Source organism: Delphinus delphis, chromosome 10, assembly GCF_949987515.2.
Source record: "Delphinus delphis chromosome 10, mDelDel1.2, whole genome shotgun sequence".
Lineage (NCBI taxonomy): Eukaryota > Metazoa > Chordata > Mammalia > Artiodactyla > Delphinidae > Delphinus > Delphinus delphis.
Window position 1 is genome coordinate 20,360,980 of NC_082692.2, and position 14,159 is coordinate 20,375,138.

Here is a 14,159-nt window from a genome sequence, read left to right on the forward strand (position 1 = left end):
TAAGAAAACTGAAGGACAGAGTGATTAAGTAATTTACCTAAGGTGTCCATGAGGATCAAATGAGGTGGTATATGTGAAAAGCAGTTTGTAGACGGTAAAGCAATATACAAATGTTCGCTATCTTTACACTTTCCTAAAGGATATTAGTCAGCTTATAACAAAAGACATATTCTACAGAAACAAGGTTTCTGGTTTCAGATTAGACATGTAAAGAGTTTGGAAGTCGTCATTGCCATCCTCACAACAAGAAAAAAAAAAGCTTAACAGAAAATCAGTGACTTTTCTTAGGTCTGCCAGAGAATTGAGGTTACAAGGCAAACTGTCACCCTGGAAACTGGAGAGATGGTAATACAGAGAATCACAGAGAATCAAAGCTTACCAGGGGCAGAAGCTAATGGAGCTGGTAACTCAGAGGAATGCTTAAACAATAATTGATGAATTGCTGGAGGCTTAGTGTGGACTAGTTTAAGAGCTTAAAAAAAAAAAAAAAAAAAAAGCTAAATACTCCTAGGTGCTTAGTCTTAGGGAGGCCCTGACCTTTGCATGGGTTTTAGTTACAAGAACCCAAGTTATCACAGTGAAGATTGGAGGAGGATAATTCACTCCTGTTTCTGGCAGGGGGAAGGGAAAAAGTAACCATTTTGAAATACACTCAGAGCATGCTGTTCTCCATAACAAAGGCCTACCCTCAAGAGAAACTATTCTACCAGAGCCTTATCTGACCTAGTAGAAGACAGTTAGACCACTGCAGCCCTTCCAGCCTTCCTGTTGCACATAAGGGAGGAAAACAAAAAAGGCCAAGAAACACTTCTGAAGGTCACAGTCCAGGGACTCAGGCCTGGTTTAAAAAAAAATTTAAAAAAAAAAGCCTAAATTTAATCATATGATTAGAGAATGCTTCCCCTCCGTATTATACTTCCATCACAAATCAATTATAATAACACTGAATTACAACTAAGCAAAGCTGTAAGACACTTTATTTAAGGAGACATTTCTAGGGAAACCCCAAAACAGCAGGGGAGACATAAACAAGGTCAATAGAAGAAATTAACTGGCATATACAGTTACAGCAGACATTCAACACAACTCAGCTTCTAGCCAGATGAACATAAAAGCCTCACATTAAAAGAATGATTACCTCAGTTCCTATTACTAGCTACATGATATCTGGCTTTCAACAAAAAATTACAAGGCAAGCTAAAAGACAAAAAACACAGTATGAAGAGACAAACATCAGAACCGGACTCAGATTTGACACAGATTTTAGAATTATCAGACAGGTAATTTAAAATAACTGTGATCAAATATGTTAAGGGCTCTAATGGAAAAAGTAAAAAAAAAAAAAAAAGCAAGAACAGATAGGTAATAAAAGCAGAGAGACAGGAACTCTAAAAAAAAAATCAAAAGGGAATGCTAGAGATCAGAAATGCTGTAACAAGCAAAAAAATGCCTTTTATGAGCTCATCAGTGGACTGGACACAGCTGAGGAAAGAATCATTGACCTTGAAGATATGTCAGTAGAAACTTCCCAGATTGAAATGCAAAGAGGAGAAAAAGAATAGGGGGAAAAAAGAACAGAAGATCTCAGAACTATGGGGCAATTACAAAACATTGAACATCCTGGTAATGGGAATACCAGAAGGACAAGAAAGAGAAAAGAACAGAAGAAATGTCTGAAGTAATAATGACTGACAGTTTTCCAAAATTAATGACAGACATCAAACCACAGATCCAGGGATCTCAGAGAACACCAAGCAGGATAAATACCGCCTCCCCCGCAAAAAAAAAATGATGTGTAGGCATATCATATTCAAACTGCAGAAAACCAAAGACAGAGAAAATCTTGAAGGAAGCCAGAGGAAAAATATACCTTACATATTGAGAAATAAGGGTAAGAATTACATCAGACTTTGAGTCACAAAGCATGCAAGCAAGAAGAAAGTAGAGTGAAATATTTATTTAAAGTGTTGAAAAAAACCCCCAGCAGCCTAGAATTCTGTATCTAGCAATATTTTCCTTCAAAAATAAAGAAGAAATACTTTCTAAGACAGCAGTGTTACAAGGGGTGAAAGGGAGAAATTGGTGATACTCCCTTATAATGTACCTGTACCTGCACTATTTGTGAAACGGTATACAGTTGACCCGTGGACAGCATGGGGCTTAATCTGAGTATACCTTATAGTTGGCCCTTCTTGTCTTCATCCATGGATTCAACCAACCATGGACCATGTATGCTGTAGTATTTACTACTGAAAAATATCCACTTATAAGCAGACCTGTGCAGTTCAAACCTGTTTGTTCAAGGGACAACTGCAGTGTTATTTGAAAGAGGAGTTGGATGAATTGTAAATGTATATTGCAGACACTAGGGAAACCACTAAAATATTTATAAAGAAGTATACTTAATATTCTAAGAAAGGAGAGAAAAGTGCAATCATATACAATACTTAAAACCAGAGAAGGCAGAAAAAGAGGGGAGGTTAAAAGAAGAAACAAAGAGCAAATGCAGAGTATGCAAATATATTAATTATAAAAGTTGTGTCTTTTTTAAATGAAAATTGGTGACTTTAAAGCTCATATTTATTGTTTTTTTTGCTATAGTATTTAACTATGCTCTTATATATTCAAGTTTTCTTTTTTTTTTTTTTTTTTTGCGGTACGCGGGCCTGCTCACTGTTGTGGCCTCTCCCGTTGTGGAGCACAGGCTCCGGACGCGGAGGCTCAGCGGCCATGGCTCACGGGCCCAGCCGCCCCGCGGCATGTGGGATCTTCCTGGACTGGGGCACGAACCCGTGTCCCCTGCATCGGCAGGCGGACTCTCAACTACTGTGCCACCAGGGAAGCCCCTCAAGTTTTCATTTTAACAGAACTGTCCTCTGGAAGAATTAAGGCTCTTTAATTTTACTCTACTGAAAAACAATATTGTGATTCTATACTCAATCTTTATTTTTTTTAAATATAAGATTCCTTTATTAAAACAGATTATTTTTGCCCTCTGTGCTGCTGCTATTTTCAGCAATGAGACTGAAGATGTCTGACTGACTGTAGACTGTCTCCCAGGTCACTGCTGCCCAGGGGTACTGGCAAAGGTGATTAATGACACTTTTGGCTCTTCCTCTTTCCTTTTGACCTGAGTCAGGCCCGTGTCCTGTCCTGGTTCTCTGTCTTGGTCTCTAATGGTGCACAGAAAGAAAGTTTACCTTGTAAACTTTCCAGATGCAAATACTTTCAGCAAATAACTTTCACCGTTATTAAAGACACTTAAGCATTGTTTTTCTTCCTTCCCCTTGCACTAGCTTTTAGAAATGAGCTTTGAATTTTATTTTTTTTTCTAAAATATTCCCTCCGGGCTCAGTCTGTGAAGCACTGTTGGTGCACCTGGGGAAGGCCTGGAAGCGCATGGGCCAGCCTTGGGTGCGCTGCCTGTTTGTGAGCTGAGCCTCCTGAATAAACAAGCTGCTCTCAGAACTGGCCCATGGCCAGGGCTTAAGGAGGCCAAATGTAGAAGAACAAAACAAAATCACCCAAAGCTGGGTGGCAGCGTGCCTGTCATGTTTTAGGCAGAATCTTTTTTTAGCAAAGACATTCTACCTTGATGGTAATGTCACCTTGGAAAGAGATGACTTCTTGGGAAGCAGCAAGAGAAAATTAATGTAATATAATGTCATGGTATTAATGTGTCACTTTAATGATGCTTCATTTCAGGGATCTTTTTTTATAATATCTTCATTTATGTTTAGTAGAATGGTACATTTTGTTCTGCTTTATGGTTTCCAAGGATGATAATAATTATAGCCTATATTTTAATTATTCCTAATTGGTATTAAGTAGTAGTCATTTTAGCATATGCAAAATGAAAATGAAAATGTAATAATCCTGAAAGCCTCACAGTTACTAGAAATTCTTAACCAGGGAACTGTAGTGACAAATTAGAAGCCAAATGGTTAAGTTGCATTATGAAAACAAATAAAAACAACAACTGAAAAAAAATAGATGGCATGCTTAATCATCTCAATCATTCTTTAAAAAAACACATTAATAGGTATTCATTATAATCAATAGTTTACATTTTTCAATGTATTATATATCCATTGTATATTGTTCTTCTTCAATACTTTATTTCAATCTAGTTATCATTTGTATGTTTGAATTTTTCATAAAACATTGTCTATGTATAAAAATATAGATTGTCAAGCAACTTCAAGATTTCTCATTTTCTGTAGAAATCCATTTTCTTATTTTTGGTAATTTTGCTAAAAGCATTCCTGTTTTTGAGAAAACATGTAAACCTGGTGGATTAAGGAAATTGGTATATGGTTTTGAGTTGTACCAGCCTGTATCCTTCCAATTTTGTACCTATTTTCTCCTTTTTTTCCCTTAAAATAAAGAATTTTCTGAGTGCTGGTGGATAAGGCCAAGGGGTTCAGAAAGGACCATCCATACACTGTAGGGGTATTTATTTAGCTTCTGAACTGTTTAGTGGTTAAAAATTTGTGAGAGAGAAAGATTGCAATCGTGTATAGGAAAATGATGAGAAGTCACTAAAAGGGGTCTCTAACCCTGCAGGCAATTAAACACTTGCTCATCTTTGTCAACTACTGAGTCACATAAAAATTACCCTGGTTACCTGCGAGTGAAATTTCTAACTAAAAACACCCGTAATGCATCACGACAATAGCCAGTTTCCCCATCTCATATGTTTTGTGGGGTCAAGGCCCTGGCAGGATGTGTGAATTAGTTGCTTGGGTCTTCAGTTTAGCAACTGGCTGTTGCACTTATGATTTTACTCTCTGCTGAGTCGAAATGTGTTCTTGAGAGAGACATGTGCTTAATTTCCAGATAGAAAACTATCTGCTCCGGAATCACGAGACTAGAAAATACCTTCAAGAGCAGGCCTACCGCCTACAGCAGGGCATTGTCACCAGCACCACGCAGCAGGTAAGAAGGTGCCAGTCTTCTCCCAGTGACAGTTCCTCCTCCTACACATGCTGAACTGACCCTTTAAAGAACCAGGGACCAAGGATTTTTATCGTTTGAATCATTCCCAATGGGGCAGTAAGAACCTGTTTCTGAAAATGACAACAAATGTTAAGTAGAGTTTAGAAATGCTAAATATGCATTTTTCATTGTTGATGATTTCTGCCTTTTAAGATTGTCAGTAAGGTGTATCTTAGATTTATATACAACTATTAGGAACCCTGGATGATAAAAGTCTGAGGGTAATCAAATTTGCTACTTTGGAGACATCCTATTCTTTTTCTTCTACTCCCTCTCACTTCTATGAGTAGGAAACAAATTCGCAGATTCTTCTGAATAATTAAGAATTTGTTAAGAATTATTCTTCTGAATAATTAAGAATTTGTTGAATGTTAATTAACACAAGTGCTGAAGAGAAACTAAACTGTTTTTTACTTCATTCCTCTTCTCTCTACCCAACGTTAGAATAAAAAAAGTATGGAATGTTTTCCTCCAAAAATGTTAACCAAAACCAAGGAACATAAGATATTTGAGGAAAACCTATAGGATGTCAAAGAAAGAAGAAGTTAAACCAAAGAACTGAGGTCAGATAATTCAGAGTACGGCAGAGGACTTTAAAAAAATATTGTAATAAGTAAGTTCAGAAGGAATTGAGACAATATTATATCCATAAAATAGGAATGAGCTGCTATGAAAAAGAATAATCAGAGAATAAGAAACAATGCTTAGCAGTTGAAAATATGAAGACTGTAATATAGAATTAAATTAACCAATAGGGCACAAATTAAGCTGTTTCTCTGGTAGAAAACAAGAGAAAATCTTAAAACATGCAGTAAAAAGACAGATAAAATATATGAGAGAAAAGTAAGTCAGAATCATGAAGAGATTAAAAGTGACCAATAGCCTTCTAATAGGGACCTTGAAATTTAAAAAGAATAATAGAAAAAGTTAAAAAAGAGAAAATAATAGAAAAGCATTTCATATGAATCTTGGGGTTGACCTACTGAAATTGATATGGATGAATGGGTAAAGGCCCACACCTCGTCAGAACACCGAGAATAAAGAAAAAACATCTTAAAGAGTTCCAGACAGAATAAACAGGCTATCTTACAAGGGAACTGGAACCAATTCTTAGCCTCAATCTCAATTGCTAGAAACAAATGAGGTTCAGAGGGGGATTTGTTTTGGACCAAGAATTCTATATCTAGTCATTTTATCAAACAGATGCGAGGGCAGACTAAAACTGTACTCAGACATGGACCCAGAAATTTTACCCCCAATATTCCATATGAAAAAAGGCTTTTTGAGGAAATTCTCCAGCGTAACAAAGAAAAACAAGAAAGTATACAATACGAGGTATAAATAAGAAACTGAACCAGAAACGAAATCATAGAAGTTATAAGAGCTGAAAGAAAGCTTTAAAAAGTTGCCACTTTGGGAAAATCTGCTTTGAGCTGCAGAATTAAAAGATACAGGATTACATATCTTTCTCTATGAATCCCATAATCATAATTCTATACCTGCATTTTAGTGGACTTAAAATTTTAATATCAACTTAGACAGGAAGGGAATACCTAATTATTGCTACACTAAAAAATTTACATGTTGGAAATTTTAATGTAAAAGTAATGAAACTAATTAAAATTCGGAGTTGAAGAGGGAGAAAGGTGAGTGGTAGTATAAGTATACTAAATTTTTACTTTTTGTTTCATGGAATAATCTATATTCTATAATTCATAAATAAAAAATACAGATGTAAATCTATTTAAAGTTAAAATAGAAGCCACCAAAAGAATTAAAACAGGGTTTTCAAAAATGTTTATTTCAGCAGATTGAGAGGAACTGACTGGTAGGGAAAGTTTTGTCATTTGAGACCATTTTGTATGGTTTGTTCTATTTTCTTACCTTGGGCAGATGTCATTTTAATTTTTTGTGGTGTCTTTGGTTTTGGCATCAGGGTAACACTCATCTCATAGAATGACTTTGGAAGTGTTTCTTCCTCTTCAATTTTTTGGTATACTTTGAGAAGGGTAAGTGTTAAGTCTTCTCTCAGTATTTGGTAGAATTCACCTGTGAAGCCATCTGGTCCTGGACTTTTGTTTGTTGGGAATTTTTTTTTTATTACTGATTTCATTTCATTACTGGTAATTGGTCTATTCATATTTTTTATTTCTTACTGATTCAGTCATGGGAGATTGTATGTTTCTAGGAATTTATTTCTTCTAGGTTGTTCATTTTATTGGTGTATATTTGTAGTAATCTCTTATTGTTTGTATTTCTGTAATGTCACTTGTAACTTCTCTTTCATTTCTGATTTATTTATTTGAGCCCTCTCTCTCTTTTTCCTTGATTAGTCTGGCTAAAGGTTTATCAGTTTTGTTGATATTTTCAAAGAACCAGCTCTTAGCTTCATTAATCTTTTCTATTTTTTTTTTTTTTAGTCTCTATTTATTTTATTTCCGCTCTGATCTTTAGGATTTCTTTCCTTCTACTAACTTTGGTTTTGTTTGTTCTCCTTTTTTGAGTTCCTTTAGGTGCAGAGTTATGTTATTTATTTGAGATTGTTCTTATTTCCCAGGATAGGCTTGTATTGCTATAAACATCCCTCTTAGAACTGCTTTTGCTGCGTCCCATAGATTTTGGATCATTGTGTTTCCATTTTCATTTGTCTACAGGTGTTTTTTGATTTCCTCTTTGACTTCTTCAGTGATCCATTGGTTGTTTAGTTGCATATTGTTTAGCCTCCACATGTTTGTGGTTTTGCACTTTTTTTCTTGTAGTTGATTTCTAGTCTTATACTGATCAGAAAAGGTGCTTGGTATGATTTCAATCTTCTTAAATATATTGAGAATTGTTTTGTGGCCCAGCATGTGATCTATCCTGGAGCACGTTCCATGTGCTCTTGAAAAGAATATGTATTTTACTGCTTTGGGATGGAGTGTCATTTTAATTTTTTGTTGTTCTTTTTTCTTAAAAGAGAATGAAGGAACGATGTCCATAATAAATGAGTTGCGTGTAATATTTAAGTAGGTAAAATTATATGGATGACTGCATAGATATACATAGAGATTTGTGAAAAGTGTTCACCAAAATGTTAATGATGGTTCTCTCAGGTGCTGTGATTAGGTGATTTTTATTCTCTTATACTTCACAGTATTGTTTGGATGCTTTACAGTAAGCATGTATTATTTATATAAGGAAAAATAAAGCGATATGTGTTGAGAAAAAGAAAAACAGTAATTATGAATATTAGTGAAGTAACAGGGAGTTTTGAGAAGGAAAACATTATTTTGACCTTACCAGTGCCTTAAATTGTTTTCCTGCAGCAGACCAATATTAGCCTTTAGTACTTTATGGTTTACTGTTATTTCCTGGTTTTAGTGTTTAACACTAAAAGCAATGAGAGTGCTAAAATCTTACACTGAACCTTTGCCTTGGGTTCCTTTATGAGCTACCATAATGCAGGCTTTTCTTAATACAATATCCTTTTAACTTTTTTCCTCCTTTACAGGGGTTTTGCTCATCCAAAAAAATTACTGCCACAACCTTTAATGCTAATTCTTAAAAGTAGGTTTCATCTTCTCAATCAAGAGGAAATTATACACAGGAGGCATATACAGATGTTTCATTCTGCATGGGTGAATAAATCATTCTGAATTATTTGAGTCATTATGTAGTAGGTATACTGCCACCTTTTTGCTTTAGGGATTTCTTAGGACATGATGATTAGCAGTTTTCAGACTTTAATTGTTTCAGTCACCTTAGGAGAGATTTATCTCCTTCTTATTGAAACTTCTTGTTGAAGTTTCCAGAAATAGGAACACAGAAAGAATAGACCCTCTGTGACTACTTCTGCCAACCGCATAGCCAGTCATCATTCCCGGGTGACACTGAGGGATTAAAATATGTTTCAGTGAAACATTGCAGTCTCATAATTGTTCACATATTTGTTTTTGTCTCTGGGCTTTGTTTAGGAAAGACCTTCACATGACGACACTCCACCTCTGACCTTCACATGACTCAACATTCCACCTCTGCTTTTGATCGCTTCTTTTCCATCTTATAAACCCTCTTAATCAAGAGTTAGCAAACTTCTTCTATAAAAAACCAAACAGTAAATAGGCTTTACAACCTGTATGGTCTCTGTTGCAACTACTCAGCTGTGCTATTGTAGAGCAAAAGCAGCCATAGACAATATCTTCATGAGTGAGTGTGGCTGTTCCAATAAAACTTTATTTACAAAGACAGGCCCAGAATTGATAAACTATGCTAAGCCTTCTCACCCTTAAAAGAAAAAACAAAACAATTTTATTGCCTAGACCTATTTACTTAGCACACTCTCTTTCCTTCCTTTCATGTGCAGATTTTTATACTTGCTTTCATGACTTCTTTGCTACCCACTCACTTTGCAACCTTTCAGAATGTGCCCTCTGTCCCAATCTGTCTGCCGAGATGGCTCTCAATGGACCTGGTCACCGAGTCAGAGGCCTTTTCTCCCTCTTCGTCTTTTGACGAAAGGAGGCCGTCTGTATGTGTAGTGGTCAGGAACTTGGGCTCTCAAGTCAGATGACCTGGATTTAAGTACAGGCTCTGCTATTCCCTCTCGGTGGGAACTGTTGTCAGTCATTTACTAACCTCTTTAAGGCTTGATTTCATCTGTAAAAATGGGGGAAATGACTCAGAAGGTGCTGTGACAATTCAGTGAGGTGATGCGTGCAAAGTACTTGGCTCCTCACTGGTAAACATTGTTTGTAGCTATATTTTTCTTACCACGATTATTATCATTATTATAGACTGTTTCATCTTTCTTAAGACGCACTTCTTGGTTCATCCGACAGTGTGCTGTTCTGAATATTTTTCTACTGCTCTTTGTCTCCTTTCTACATAACTTTCTCTTTTTATCCTTCAAATGCAATCATTTTTCAGAGTTTTGTACTTAGTGCTATCTGATCTGCTTCTGCCATTTTTAACTCTCATCTGTGGATGACTCCTGGATCTATCCTCTCAGTCCCTGTTTCTTTCCAGAAAATCCTTTTTTTCAACTGCTTGTTCAGCATCTTCATCCAGATGGCCCTCTGAGAGAGCACGGTCACTACGACCAAACTCATCCCTTAGAACAACCGATTGTGCCATTTCTCTCAGTGACATCATCATTCACTGCGGATAGAGCCCCTGGAGTCATCTTGGATGCCTCGTTTGCTTTCTTCATCCAAGGTCACTATTCACTGCCCATTTACCTTCAAGGTGTTTTTTACAGCCATTCTTTTCTTTCCGTTTCTATTGCCTCTCCTCTTGTTAAGGCTTTTTATTAACTCCCTCCTATGTCTTCTTTTACAAGCACTGCAAAAACTAGTTTATTCATCTTCTATGTCTCCTTGTGCTTTTTTTTTTTTTTTACATCTTTATTGGAGTATCATTGCTCCACAATGGTGTGTCAGCCTCTGCTCTACAACAAAATGAATCAGCTATACATATACATATGTTCCCATATTTCTTCTCTCTTGCGTCTCCCTCCCTCCCACCCTCCCCATCCCACCCCTCTAGGTGGTCACAAAGCACCAAGCTGATCTCCCTGTGCTATGCGGCTGCCTCCCACTAGCTATCCATTTCACGTTTGGTAGTGTACACATGTCCATGCCACTTTCTCAGTTTGTCACAGCTTACCCTTCCCCCTCCCCACATCCTCAAGTCCATTCTCTAGTAGGTCTGTGTCTTTATTCCCGTCTTACCGCTAGGTTCTTCATGACATTTTATTTTCTTAGATTCCATATATATGTGTTAGCATACGGTATTTGTCTTTCTCTTTCTGACTTACTTCACTCTGTATGACAGACTCTAGATCCATCCACCTCATTACAAATAGCTCAATTTCGTTTCTTTTTATGGCTGAGTAATATTCCATTGTATATATGTGCCACATCTTCTTTATCCATTCATCCGATGATGGACACTTAGGTTATTTCCATCTCCGGGCTATTGTAAATAGAGCTGCGATGAACATTTTGGTACATGACTCTTTTTGAATTCTGTTTTTCTCAAGGTATATGCCCAGTAGTGGGATTGCTGGGTCATATGGTAGTTCTAATTGTAGTTTTTTTTAAGGAACCTCCATACTGTTCTCCATAGTGGCTCTACCAATTCACATTCCCACCAGCAGTGCAAGAGTGTTCGCTTTTCTCCACACCCTCTCCAGCATTTATTGTTTCTAGATTTTTTGATGATGGCCATTCTGACTGGTGTGAGATGGTATCTCCTTGTAGTTTTGATTTGCATTTCTCTAATGATTAATGATGTTGAGCATTCTTTCATGTGTTTGTTGGCAGTCTGTATATCTTCTTTTCTCCTTGTGCTTTTTACAGCCCTTTTCCTTTGTATCAGGGAAGCCGAGTCACTGTGAGTGTTACGGGGTAAGGAATTTTTAGATCTTCACAATTGTGGGAGAAGCTGGGGGAATAGATGCTCTATGCCTTGTACACGGTGTTTCAACTCCTTAACCTGTGCCTGAGTCTTATACTATCTTGCCTCAACTCAGCATTCCAGTCTGATCTCCCACAATAAAGTACCTCTGTTCCTAATCAGGAAATAGGAATCACAAGTGTCTGGATATGCCATTGCTTATGTTCATTCTTTGCTTTTAAAATTCCCTTCTCTTTTCTCAGTTTGTAGAAATCTTTGAGGACCCAGTCTAAAAGCTACCTTCAGCATCAGCTACATGTGATCCCTCCCTTGACTGAAATCCTTTAGAACTTTCTGTCATTTATTTAGTCATTGAATAAACACTTATAAGGGTCTGTGATATGGCAGGCACTATTATAGGAGATGGAGCTTTGGCAGTGAACAAAATGTGCCTGTCTTTGTGGATATTACATTATGCAAACTTTATATCTTGTGTTATTGTTAATATGTCTTTCCACTTCTAGATTTTTACGTTGCTTGGTGGCAAAGGGTATATCTTACTCAGGACTGTATCTCATTCAGTGCAAGGTGTTGAGTATATTTCTTTTGAATTGAATAAAGAAATAGACGTGGAGGAAGATAAAATTTTCCACGAGTAAGCTATTTGCTGGGACTGAGAACAGTTGTAACAAGCTGCAAGCAACCGAAGATAGCATTTATTGCGAATGGTTCTAAGTTCTGCACTTGGGTTCTATAGCCCAGTATGTTTGGAAAAGCCTAAGTGGTCACTGCCAAGTGACATGTGAGTTGCTGTGTGATTTAGTTGCCAAAGAAGCCAATTTGACTTATACCACATAAATGAAAGTATATTTTCTACATTAAGAAAGGTGGTAGCCCCGTTCAGCTTACTGATCCACTCTTCCTGTGTTACAATCTATTTTATTGAGGGGGGGGGCATGTTTTGTGATGGTCTTAGATGGACGGAGAATTCAGAGAAGTGACCTGGGGTGGACAGGAGGAGGTGGCAGTCAGGGACCACACAGTGGTGTCACAGTAGAATGGTAGAAGGAACTGGGAATGTCAATCCTGAAGAAGAAAAGATTAGAGAAGACTGGGCAAGACTGTCACATGGAAGAGAGCTTGTGACTGTTCAGAGTGCTCTCAAGGGGGAAGACATGTGACCTGTAGAAGAACATGGGAAGACAGATGAGGGCTCAAAGAAGACCAAGTCCAAGTACATTTCCTTGGAAAAAAGTGAGCTTCTCAAACTATGGCAGTTAACAACTTTCCTGGGGTGCTTTAGAAAATGGGACACTAGGGCTTAGGGTAAAGTAGGGAGTTGAAAATCAAGAGCCCAAATGCAATCATCTACCCTGAGGTCTTTCATGAGATAACCAAAGAGATGACAGTCTTTCAGACTGCAGTTTCCTTTGTTTTTATTTGTGTATCTTAGGGACTTGAATATGAACTGAGAGTCAAAATCCTTGGTTTCCTGTTTTCAAAATCTCCAGTTGGTACTCTGTGTAATCGTTCTGTGTCATCTTAAATAGTTTCACATTTCTGGGCCTTGAGGTCTTTAGTTGCAAAGTATCTGAATGTGATCTATTGGGCTGTGCTGAACCTTAGCAAGTGTGTGTACAGAAGAACCTTTGAGACTTGTGAGATTTAATGTCTTATTTGAATCGACGAACGAAATTTTTATGTTTCTTTTGGATGTGATTTTAAAAGTTCTACTTAAAGACCATTTTGCTGAGTTCACTTACACCCTCTCTCCTTGGTGTACGCTTAATGGCACACGCTTCAAGGGTCTCTGGTCTCATGATTATTAAAGATGATCAATTTTATGGTACCACATCCACATGCCTCTCAAATTAGTCTTTTGTGGCCCCAGATGTATATCAGTTCCTTTCTTAGTATGGGGTTCATTTTGTTTCTTGAAATTAGGTGTTCATTCTTGGTGAGATATGAATTATTGATGACCATTTTTGTTTCAGGAAGCACAGATCAATACAATAGTTGGAAGAGCTGGAATTTATATCAATTAAGATTTAAAAAAACATAGTTCTCTTCAGGACTCTGTGTAAATGCAGAAAATTAAGATGTGATCCCTGCCTACAAGCTGAGATTTTGGTTGGGGAGATGATTATTATATGAGAAGCATTATTCATGTAACTTCTTTTTCCTACGAGAGTTGCACATAGTTCACTTATGTAGCCTCAGTACATTTTACAGTCATAGGAGCTGTTCTTTTTTTTACTTTTATTTGCATTTATTTTTTGTGTCTTTTATTACTAGGCCATAAGTTTTTGTTTCTTCAGTTTCTTCTGGGATATCTTTTTCTTCTGGGCAACCTCCTCTTCTGGTTTAGGAACAATCTGTTCTTTTCAGTGAAGATCATCTCAGTGTGGCAGGGAGAGCTCATGTATGGGTTGATCTGACCATGAGCTCTGTAAGTCCTACACCCCATCCTGGGGGCTTTGTTCACCTGGATGTGCTCAGTGACCATCTACGCCCTTAAGTTCAGCATTACTCTCTGCATTTTTGAGCATGTGCAGTAAAAATTCAGCACTCTTTTTTGGGCCACCAACCCTGCGTCCTTTTTTTTTTTTTTTTTTTTTGCGGTACACGGGCCTCTCACTGTTGTGGCCTCTCCCGTTGCGGAGCACAGGCTCCGGACGCGCCGGCTCAGCGGCCATGACTCACGGGCCCAGCCGCTCCGCGGCATGTGGGATCTTCCCGGACCGGGGGCACGAACCCGCGTCCCCTGCATCGGCAGGCGGACTCTG

At 37.5% G+C, this 14,159-nt stretch overlaps 1 protein-coding gene across 1 annotated transcript in view; it reads left to right on the forward strand.

Moving 5' to 3' along the window:
- Positions 1 to 14,159, forward strand: part of CARMIL1 (capping protein regulator and myosin 1 linker 1) — a 321,444-nt gene that overhangs the window by 231,260 nt on the left and 76,025 nt on the right. Inside the window, exon 23 of the mRNA XM_060023517.2 lies at positions 4,840 to 4,938. Within this exon, the coding sequence (XP_059879500.1) occupies positions 4,840 to 4,938 (99 nt within the window). The remainder of the gene's footprint in view (positions 1 to 4,839; positions 4,939 to 14,159) is intronic.